The sequence below is a fragment of the Silurus meridionalis genome, chromosome 2 (assembly GCF_014805685.1).
Source record: "Silurus meridionalis isolate SWU-2019-XX chromosome 2, ASM1480568v1, whole genome shotgun sequence".
Lineage (NCBI taxonomy): Eukaryota > Metazoa > Chordata > Actinopteri > Siluriformes > Siluridae > Silurus > Silurus meridionalis.
Window position 1 is genome coordinate 23,269,331 of NC_060885.1, and position 11,220 is coordinate 23,280,550.

General features: G+C 42.1%; 2 protein-coding genes across 2 annotated transcripts in view; both read left to right on the forward strand.

The window, feature by feature from the left end:
* The window catches only part of thada (THADA armadillo repeat containing), a 97,651-nt gene extending 93,366 nt beyond the window's left edge, over positions 1–4,285 (forward strand). The window contains 2 exon segments of the mRNA XM_046871807.1: positions 3,288–3,457; positions 3,555–4,285. Coding sequence (XP_046727763.1) covers positions 3,288–3,457; positions 3,555–3,872 — 488 coding nt within the window. The 3' untranslated portion in view covers positions 3,873–4,285.
* Positions 4,286–5,928: 1,643 nt separating this feature from the next.
* Positions 5,929–9,551, forward strand: LOC124376310 (mRNA decay activator protein ZFP36L2-like). Its single transcript, XM_046835331.1, has 2 exons — positions 5,929–6,255; positions 6,368–9,551. Exons 1-2 carry the CDS (start codon positions 6,166–6,168, stop codon positions 7,523–7,525), a joined length of 1,248 nt encoding a protein of 415 aa, XP_046691287.1. The 5' UTR covers positions 5,929–6,165; the 3' UTR covers positions 7,526–9,551.
* Positions 9,552–11,220: the final 1,669 nt, after the last annotated feature.

Below are 11,220 nucleotides of genomic sequence, written 5' to 3' on the forward strand. Positions count from 1 at the left end.
AAAAAAAAAAAAAAAAAACGTGAAAAAAAATACTTCTGATCTTATCAGTGGATTATCTGTCCAGTAAAACAACAGCCTCCTTGTCTTGCTAATGGCTGAACAGGACATGTGGACCTATTTGGCAGCCATCTGACTGTAGACATTCACCGAATCTTCTGCTCTCATACATTCAGGAACTTGTCTTTGTAGTTTCCTTTTATTAAGGATGTTGCAGTAATGTGTCCAATGGCTTTTGACTCGAGCACACATTCGTGGCACTCTTTTTGAGACACGTGAAGGTGTAAACTGTCTTACAGAAAGCTTTGATTTTGCATTGTCATGTCAGATGAAAGGCAATGCCTTCTAATACTAGTGTCCATCACTTGACGAACAAAGTACAGTAAGATATCCTTTAGCGCCGTTGTTTGATAGTTGATAGCGACAAACATTCTCATTTACGAAACACCAAATGCGCTCCGTGTCATTTACAAGCCTTTTATATTAGCAGTTGTCTTTAGCAACGATATGTTAGTATGTGTGTGTGTGTGTGCCTCCCTGGTCTGTGTTCCCGTAGGTCTCTGGAGGAAGTCAAGGCTATAAAATTTGATGTGTTATTTTCCTCACCTTGATACCGCCCAGTTTCACACCTACACTTCCTCCCCACAAACTTTGCACACCTATGTTTCCTATGTTTTCTTATTCATATTCGCCATGAGAACATGAACTTCATCATACGTGTGATGTCAGCAGAAGGTCTATAGTTAGACATACATTTCAAATTCAATTTTTATTTGTCACATACACATTCATGCAGAGTATGACATATAGTGAAATGCCATCATCATATCTATATCGTCTGTATATACACTGTGTATAACTTTTATACAGTTGTACATACATTGTACATATCCCACATTGTACATTTTTATATTCCAAATTATCTACACATATTGTGCCTTACACACATCCTGCACTAATATAAATTCTCATATGTGTATTTATTTTGCTGTACATTTATCCACATATATTACATGTGGTACATATATTTGCACTTGTTGAATGTTTGAGAAGAATAAAGGTATATCTTATCTTAATTTAAATAACTATAACTATTTGTACTTCTGGTAGATGCTAAACAGCATTTTGTTACTGTATACATATACAATGCAGTGACAATAAAGATCTGTCTGTCTGTCTGTCTACAGTATCTACAAATACCAGCCACGTGGATTCCACTTATGTAGTATCTGATAGAAATAGAAGAGAAAAAAACGTATTTTCTGTAAATGCTTGAGTGATGTCAAAGCCCCGGTGGTTGTCCGTGTTTGTGTGTGAGCTCACGTTCTCTTGTCCACACACAGTGCCACAGAACACGCTGACACATTCTGTGCTGTGGATGTCTCTGATTTCAATGCAATGCCAGACAAACACTCCCTCCTTTCTTACCCCTCCTTTCCATGCACAGACACCCGACACTCGGCCAGCTGCAGCGCCTCACATCCTGAATTCGCTGCACACCAAAGCCCCTCTCTCGTTACTCAAAAAGGGTTTTTTTTTTTTAATTAGTTCCAGTCCTCTGCCTTCTTGCGATTACGGGAATTAAGCTTTCTGCTGGAATCTCAGCTCGGCTCTACATTCAAGCAGCCACACAAAACTCAGCCAAAACAAGTTTCTATTTTTTTTCTTCTTCTTCCCCCTCAAGGACACTGGAAACTTGGTTCACTCCATTCAGGATTAAACCTGATTCCATCCTCTCTTGGATTTAAGAATAGGCATTACCTAATCATATGACATCATTAAATTGAACCGTATGGCTTATTAATTTACGTTGCACGGTTGGGTTGTGGTGAACAATTCGTGTCAGTCTTGTTACTTGTTTATTTATTTATTTTTTGTGAAATCAAGTTCAACCTTTGGTGAAGTTGTGTCATCTTGTACCTGAAACCAAGGAGCTGTCACCTGCGGCTTCCACCTAAACATAAGGCTTGCAAATAATCATCTTTCTAAAGGAGGGGACTGTCACCCGAAGGCACGCCTAAACAAAGAGATAAAAACTGAAATGCAGAACCATGAGAGCAACAGGGTTTTGTGTGTGTGTGTGTGTGTGTGTGTGTGTGTGTGTGTGTGTGTGTTGTGGGTGGGGGGGTCAGGGGTGTTTTTGTAAGGCGAGGAGAGGTTGGGAAATCACGTTACTGAAGTGTGAAACCACAGAAAAGGGCCAAAATGGAAAGCAGCTTGAGTTTCCTATTATGCCTTTAATGCCTGGACGATGGCGTGTTCAAGCCTGGCTCGTTTCCAGCTCTATAGGCCGACACTTCCCATCACAAATCCCCAGGGATGAATAGCATCAGAGGCTGGCCAGGACAGACATGGACTATCCCATGATATTGCTGAGAGAAAGGCTGGTCTTTTTACATCGGCACTACAAGTGTACAATCAAAAGCTTTCTGCATTCCCTCAATCCCCCCCCACACACACACGCACAGCTGCTCGGTTACTGGAAGGAAAGGAGATATGTACTTTCTGCCCAACAGTACTTTCCTAGTATGTGTGTCTGGTGATGATGGGTGCATGGGGGGGTATAGTCTTTAGGATGTCATTACGCTAGACTTCAGCATTTTGACTGGCAGGTCCCAGTGACTTGACCATGGAAGTAGTGTAGACATTGGCTGCAGGGGAGGGGGACCTAAAGAGGAACGCAAAAAGCAAAACAAACTTACTGTGACTCACTCTTACGTTGCCACAGTGAGCACTTTTAAAGCATGAACAACTTGGGGTCATTAAAAGTGAAGACAGGGGTTTGACCAGTGCTTCAAATGGGAGTTAATATTGTCACCAGACAAACCCTTTGAATCTCTTCTCTGGAGTCCCCATGTTGCTTATTTGGTTTTCTGTTCTTTCATTTTCTTGATTTTGTCACCGTAGTTCTCTCTGTGGCTAACCTCAGTGTTTGTATTTATCATTTTGCTTCTCGGAACAGGGAAACTCTACATTAAGGAACTACATTTCTACTTGCAGGAAATGATCATCCAGGATGATTTGTCGTGGGTTGCATGTGCTACTGGTTTAATAAACTCCCTTTATTACTTTGCCTTTAATACTATTTATTAGTGTTATTCCATGTTAGTATAGTTCTGTTCTAGTTCCATTAAGCCCTTCATTGCTTACTGGCTCTAGAATAGAATTATACTAACTGTTGCTCCTTAAGGGCTGGATTATTAACCTTTGCCCCGAAATCATGTCTTGGAGAATATCAGAGGAAATCAGCACTTGACCTAAATTCCTTCATTTCATACCTTGTCTTCCAGGTGTTGCCCAAGGAGCTGTTTCTCCCCCTGTTGCTCTGCAGATGGGAGTGGGAATTCTGTGTCAGCTGTTCCTGGTGTGGGACCAGGTGGCTATTGGCATGATAACCCTGACAGAGTGGCTGCTGGGAGGAAATCAGGCAGAGTTGGGCAACAAGAAAACCCCTGACTTGGTAAAGACACACTTAGTCCATTACATGATGAATTTGAACAAGATAATACTGACTAAACAAAATGTTCCCTAACACTGAGATTCGTCTCTCAACTCAGGATGAGGAATTCCTGTTTGAGAAAGGAGAACTCAACTTGTGGGCCGAGCCTCTGCAATGGGCACGACTGTTACACAGACATCTGTGCGCTTTGTCTGCAGCACCAGGCTCACCCACGTTTTGCCCAGCAGACCTTGATCGTATCTCTGCCACAGCTGATGCCAATGCTGACTCGGCCCGACGAGCAATGAGCTCCCTCCCTGCCCTACCTCAGTTCTCCGCCACCATAGAGCATGCGAAGCTAACTCTGCTGAATGAGCGGGCCACACTCGCTCAGAATGTCCTGGCAACCATCATGCGAAGAACAGAGTCCAGCTGAAAACCAGAAGTCTTTCAGCTTCCTCTTACTTTTTTTTTTTTTATACATATTTTAGTAAATAAAAGGATAATCAATTTTCCTTTCAGTGAGAATAGTGAGAAACGTTTTTTTTTAAACGACTTTCGGCTGCTCACGGTGTCTGCATCTTGGACATGTTGCAGCTGATGTCAGAGAAACCCATTTACTCTGTGACTGAGTATAAATATTAGGATTATATTAGCATTTCCTCTCCACTGCTAAATGAGTATAATTTTCTGAGATCAGTCCAGTTCGATATTTTAAACAATGTTTTAGTATATCATGTATTTTATTTCGAATGTGGTGGCTGGCATATTAAAAAGGTGGAAGATGTGCAAGTATGACACCGACTACAAACTTTTTTCATCAAAATAAAAACTGAGGTTTTACTACGATAAGTTCTCTGGGGCTAATTTGTTAACATTTGTATCCATACGCATGGGCCTGAGGGAGGTTCAGGGAAGGAGGGATCAGTATCTCATGACTCAATTTTCTTGTTTTAATATTCTCAGAAAGATACAAACACAATTGTTCTTTGTCACATTAAAAAAAAACTACGAAAACAAACTCGTATCTAAACATCAAGGTCAACTCTTTCAATTTCTCCCATGCACTTTTACACATTTGATTGTCCAACAGACTGTCCAAACATCACAATGTTTTTTTTCTTCTTCATATGATAAACCCTTTTACACAGTTCCCAGAAAAACAGAAATAGTTCAGCCGGCCTCTCGTGTGTAGGACGTTATGCAATTGGCACTTAACAGCAGACTGGTGGCTGGCATGTGTGTAGACAGCTGGATTGCCTTCAGGGCTACATTAGTTGAATGTTCTCTTACTGTACAGTGATGTAATGCTTGGAAACAGTCCAAAATTACTGACCCCTTTACATACACACGGGTACGGATGTGTAAGGGGGTGGGGGGCGGCCGGTGTTGAGGCTGAATGCTAGATGATTTCTTGCTTCCTATATAAGACCTCTGCACTATATACGCACAAGCTCGTGTTTTCGTCTTGACCATTAGGTGGCGGTCGAGTCTTCTTTTTTTATGGCCTTTTTTTTTACCCTTAGGGGGCAGTATGGGATCGTTTTATAGGGAAACATTAGCACATTCCTTCACATGATTTTTATTTCTTTCTGTTGCTTTGGGGGAAAGTGTGGATGTAAGGCTGTTAATGCCAACCCTGAGATCGAAGCCATTGTTTGAAACCATAAACATATACAACTGACTATAATCAGTGTTTTTCAAGCAGTTAGGTTCGAGTGTGTGTGTGTGTAATATTATATATATATATATATATATATATATATATATATATATATATATATATATATATAATATTTACTTACTCGAGTATATATTATATTCTGGCCTGTTTGGCTACAGATTTATAAGTTTGGATTCAAACATTTTCAACATGTACAAAGTTTTGGTTGTAACTGGGTCACTCTGAACGGTAGATTAGACTAACTGGAGCTTTCTCTGGTTAGTCAGAGTAAATGATTACACAGCCTCTGCAAGCTAGTACATAATGTCCTAGAGAGCAACAGAGGCGCGTTTCACTCCCATCCAGTTCCCTCCATCTGCACGTCTCAATGCCAGCAACCCATACATGATCTGATCTTTTACCCCCTCCCCTTGATCGCAACATGTGGTCGCATTGTTTACATTGCATATTAATGTTTCATTGTTTAACAGTTAAATGTAATATTTCATTTTCAAGCGAATTTATTTTTGGTGTTTGTTTTTCACCTAAAGAGCGTCAGATTCGCGCAGCTTATCTGAATAATTTGGATTAAAAAGCGTGTTGTTTGGGAACATGTGCGCGAACCGTGGGCTTTTCGGCAATCATGCTTTCTGAGCGAAAAAAGTTCGACTTGTAGTCTGAAGGAGAGGGGGTGGGGCCTGAGGAACGGCCAATTAGATGCGACTTATTAAATAGGCATGACGTCGGGGGAAACTTTGGTAAAGCGGCAGTGGCCCCGCCCATCTCTTCGAGCGCAAAGCACCGCCCACCGACACACGTTCGGCTCCGTATATGTTGGGGGAAAGCGAGCGGTTTGTGGTCTGCTCTCGCTTGGCACTTCACGGAGAGAGAGAGAGACAGAGACACAAGCAGCAATAAAAACACACAGGGCAACACACAAGCAAAGTAGCGTGTTTCTCGTTTTAGACAGGAGGTTTTTCTTCCCTTGTTTGTTTTTAAACACACGATTCAGTCGTGGCAAACTAAAAGCCTCGCTTTGCACTACAGGATCTCGGTAGGTCCTCAAATGAAAGATCAACTGCGACTCAAAACTTCAGAAATAGAAATGTCTGCGACCATCCTGTCCGGTTTCTACGACATCGACATGCTGTACAAGGTAAGACGAATCCTAACTTTTAAGGTGCAGTAGTTAGTAGTCGTGCAATATATCTAGCTGGGAAAGTCGTTATAGTCTAACTTTTTCCTCTCCCCCCTTGTCTCCTAAACAGGACAAGACTCTGAACATGAACGCGCTCCATCTCAACAGTATGTTGGACAAGAAAGCGGTGGGAGCGCCGGTCACGTCTTCGTCCCTGGCGACTAACTGCTCGTACGCGCAGGGATTTTTCCGGCGCAACTCGACGAGTAACGCTGACTGCGCAAACAACGGCAACAAATACTCGATCCCCTGCTACAGCAACGCGAAGGAGAGTTCGAGCAGCACCGCCATCATGAACAAGGAGAACAAGTACCGCGAGCGCGCCTACAGCGACACGGGGGAGCGCAGTCAACAGCTGCAGGCGCTGCAGCAGAAACCCGGCTCGCAGATCAACTCGACGCGCTACAAGACCGAGCTGTGTCGGCCCTTCGAGGAGAACGGCGCCTGCAAGTACGGCGAGAAGTGCCAGTTTGCGCACGGCTACCACGAGCTGCGCAGCCTGTCCCGCCACCCCAAGTACAAGACAGAGCCGTGCCGCACCTTCCACACCATCGGCTTCTGCCCCTACGGCCCGCGCTGCCACTTTATCCACAACGCGGAAGAGCGCCGACCCGCGCCGGCTAACGCCAATACCAGTATGCCGCCCGAGCTGAAGTCCAACCGGGATCTGATTCAGCAACAGTCTGCTGTCGCCGCTTTTCGAGACCGACCCAAGCTCCACCACAGCCTGAGTTTCTCCGGCTTCTCCACACAACACGGTCTGGACTCCACTCTCATGGACAGCCCCACATCCCGCACTCCTCCGCCTTCTTCTTCCTCCGACAGTTCCCGGTCCAGCGGGCCCATTTTTGAAGACGTTCTAGCGCCGAGCGCTAATGGCGCCTTCTCCTCATTCGCCACGGCGCAGGACCTGAAGGCGCTGCTCGCCGTGCACGCGCACACACATGCTAATTACCAGTCAACCCCGGCTTACTACAGCAACTTCCAGTCCGCCATGGGACCCCCTTCTCCGCCCTTCAACCTCGGTCCTTTGCAGGCCCTTCAGCGCCTGTCCGAGTCGCCGGTGTTCGACTCGCCCCCCAGCCCCTACGACTCCATGTCGGACCGGGACAGCTACGCCAGTGGCTCTCTCAGCTCTTCAGGAAGTCTCAGCGGCTCCGAGTCACCCAGCTTGGAGGCCGGGAGACGTTTGCCAATCTTCAGCAGGCTGTCGATTTCTGATGACTAAGATGTTAATGGTCGTGTTTTTGTTTTGTAATGGGATTTTTTTTTTTTTGCCCCGTTCTTTATTTCTTTAACGGACTGGAGGACTTCCGAAAGTTAACCGTTATTAAAATGGCGTCTCTTCAGCGCTGTGTAAACTAGACGAACTTTAAAGAAACAACCAGGGGCAGGTGACTCGCCAGACCCTCGGTGTGGCATTAGTTATTATCCTATTTTTATTTCTTTTCTTTTTTTTCAGCTTGAACCGATAGCTATGAAAGTAGATATCGACCGAAGGCATTCCACCGGTGACTTTGACCAGCATACAGTCGCAGTGTTATGGCTTAGGAGACCATCACACTTTCCGGAGACATGGTGTATTTTTTTGGGGGGGGGGGGGGGTTCTTTCGTGCACACATCTTTTTGACCGTGAAAGACAGAAAGATTTAACAATTTTCCCCCTCTGTTTTACCAAGAATATGCCTTGACATTAAAAAGTAGCCTATGTATGCGCTTCTGAAAGCTTACAAATTGTTCACACAAACTTCCATTCCAAAAAAGTTTGTCAGTCACAGCGCCACCCAGTGGTTCGGTTGGGTTGGTTTAGTTTTTGTTGCTTAGCTGAAGCACTCTTGTTCGGTCTGTTGGGAAAATCACTGCTGATGGTTGAATTTATATATATATATATTTTTTAGCTGTTTGAGCGATTCCATAGCAGTACATAACTGGCTATGACCTATTTAACTTATTTATTATCTTGTGAAAAAAAAGTATAGGCTACATTTTGGTAATTGTGTCCATACTGTATTTATCAAGTATGTTGAAGCAATAGATCTATATTCTTTTATGTTTAAATTATGATCGCCATTATTAATCTACATAAAGTGGAGTGTATGTTTTTCTTTTCTTTTTTTTTCCACAGTAATATATATTTTTTTTTTTGTTTGGTCTTTTGTAACTTCACTTCGTTATTTTATTGTAAATGAGTAAAAAAAAAAAAAAAAGCCTAATTTAAGAGATTGTATGTGATATTTATTTCATTAATTTTGTTTTTGTTTACGTACCTTAAAAAAAACACACATTTGCTTGATTTGTTGGGATGTTGCTTATGGAAGACTTTTTTTTTTCCCCAACCTCCATTGTTTTTGAAAAATCCATTGTTGCCCCCCACTTTCATTTGTTGTTCCATTTGTTTTTTTTTTTTTTAAATCAAAGCTATGTCTGTAGAATGTATAAAACCATGTGGTTGTCTAGACACCGTCCAAACTAGTAGTGATTTTTTTTTTTGTTTGTTTGTTTTATTTAATTAAGAAAAGTCATACTTGTGTGACCATGATCCCAAGTGAATAAATTAACCAAAAAGTATTTTCTTTTTCTTTTTTATTGTAATGCACAGCGCCAGGCAAGGACTCCTGCCACGTGCTTTAAGAATGTAGCAATCCCACACCCCAGTATTACTGCCTTAGTGCCTAAGGGGTCCACCACCATACATGCCTTATTGTTAACCAAATAAAGTATTTTGATACAACTCATTGTTTTATACATACAGAAGCTGAATGTAGGTTTGAAAACTTTTTTGGAAGGTTGTTACCACTTGTTAAAAGAGGGGCCTTGGAGCAACCAGCAAAGCGTTCCCCCCCTCCCCATGTGTTTTTATTTTATTTATTTATTTTTACTTTAAATTCCTATACACTTTAGTCAAATTCTTTTGTTCTCTCGATCGCCTTTTGATATGGTTTTGGTCTAAGGGTTCTGAACTTGTGGCATAGACAAGAGATTGAACACATTTTGCTTGTACATAGTAGGTACAAGGGCTGGGCACTATGTACTATTTTTATTTTTTTCCTCCCTTGACTACTTTTATCAGAAGTAAAGCTTATTGAATGTAACTTAAAAATGGACAAAAAAGACGACGAGTTATCCTTTTTATTTCTTTTCGAGGGGGGATTCAGTTCACTACAAGTTGCGTGTGAGACTGTTAACTTTGTACTGTACATTTTTGTAGTTCTCCCAATAAAATAATTTGCAAAAAAATAAAAGGTATGCACAAACTTGGTAGAGTGTGGCCCGTGTCATTGTCATTATGTTCACAAAATGCAGACACATTCTTCAATAAATACTTTCAAAATAGTATACAATTCTAGAAAAATAAAAATGTTTAGGTTAATAAAAGCAGATCCTTAGTTTTTTCTATCATCCTATGCTATTGCTGTTGCTGTAGGTATATTAGTTTGTTAAAATGGAATTCTTTGGTTCACAAGAACTGATATAAACATTTGGATTGTTATGCATGTCAGCAATTTCCTGTTTAACTGCTGTAAGGACTCATAGCATTCCAACCCTCGAATCCTTTTAGCCCAGTTTAAAAGGTGTGGTTCTGTATAAGCACACACTCGCAGATAGCAGCTCTAGCTCAGGCCAGGGTGAGCCAGCTGACACATTTATCCTGACGTGTCTTTTGCCCCTTGTTTAGAAGACTCGAAAGGATTTCAGTAGTATGGTGCGTTTGATTAGTTATCAGCGCCGGCAAGTCATTAAGAAAATAAAGGGGCCGGAATCAATTTGGTGCCAAGAGCTCAGGGCAAGATAAGGAGGAGTGATAACATCTCGGAGCAAATATTTACGGAGTCCTGCTGCATTTCATAATGAAGTGTTTATCACATTGCTGAGAGCCAAGTGGGCTGTACTTACTGCTGCATGTTTGTATGTGTGCAAGAGGACTTCATTGTAAATCTCTGCTGCCATTATATTGTATGTATCTATTGGATTTAATGGAATATTTCTTCTTTGTATTTATAATTACGATTGAAATGTTTTAGAGGCTGGACTTTTGAAGCTTGCTTAATGGGCCTCAAGCTCCTACAATGACAGGAAATGCTCTTGACTTCTGATTATGGCAGGAAAAGCCCAGTTCCTCACCCACACCCATTTCCATCCCTTCTCTCCTGTGCTGTTTTTGTCATTTTTATGAGAGCTTTTGTCCATTCAGCTCCTGGAAATCCTTTCTATTTGTGCCACAGTGTTTTCCTGCGAAGTGGCGTGGCTTCCTGAAACACTGGTCAGTAAGAAAAGGGCCTTTCTGTTGTGTCTGTATAAGTGGAACTCTTACAAACCGCGACCGCTGATTGAAATTCAGGAACTTAAACTATGGAGCGTAAAAGATTGGAATGTCCTGAAGCAGCAAGTGTGATTTAGACATGCATCTACTCTTAAACAATCAAACATTCCCGGCCTATTAGATGACATGTTCCCCTTATCACAGTCCTATCGGCAAAAGTTGAACGTTTAAATCGTGACCGTCTCATATTTTACTTGAGAAAATGCTGCTCCTTTGTATAAGCTCTCGGTCTCGGTGCAATACACAAATATTTACGTGCCATGTGCGTGAGGTCAGTGTTTAGAGTTGCATGGCCACTGTCCCTGAGCCTTGACGACATCCATAAACGGCAGAATAAACGGCGTAGAGTGTGAGTGTGTGTCTAATAAGCCATTTCCTCTCTCGTCCCTCAATTTACTAACACTACTGACACACATGCATTGTACTGACACACTATATGAATCATGCTATGCAGGCACAGTGGCGGACAGCACGTACACACTATACTAAAAGAGAAGCAAAGGAATATAACAAATGTGCGTGTGGATTTAACTCTCTGTCATATAATCACATAATAAAAGAAAAACACATTTATACACACTAAACGGAGAAACGTTTGTGTA

What these genes read in the sequence shown, in the direction of transcription:
- LOC124376310 (XM_046835331.1), top strand. Translation starts at nt 6,166, where the DNA reads ATGAAAGATCAACTGCGACTCAAAACTTCAGAAATAGAAATGTCTGCG. An exon ending in ACATCGACATGCTGTACAAG is followed by an intron (nt 6,256 to 6,367) that starts GTAAGACGAATC and finishes TCTCCTAAACAG; the next exon opens with GACAAGACTCTGAACATGAA.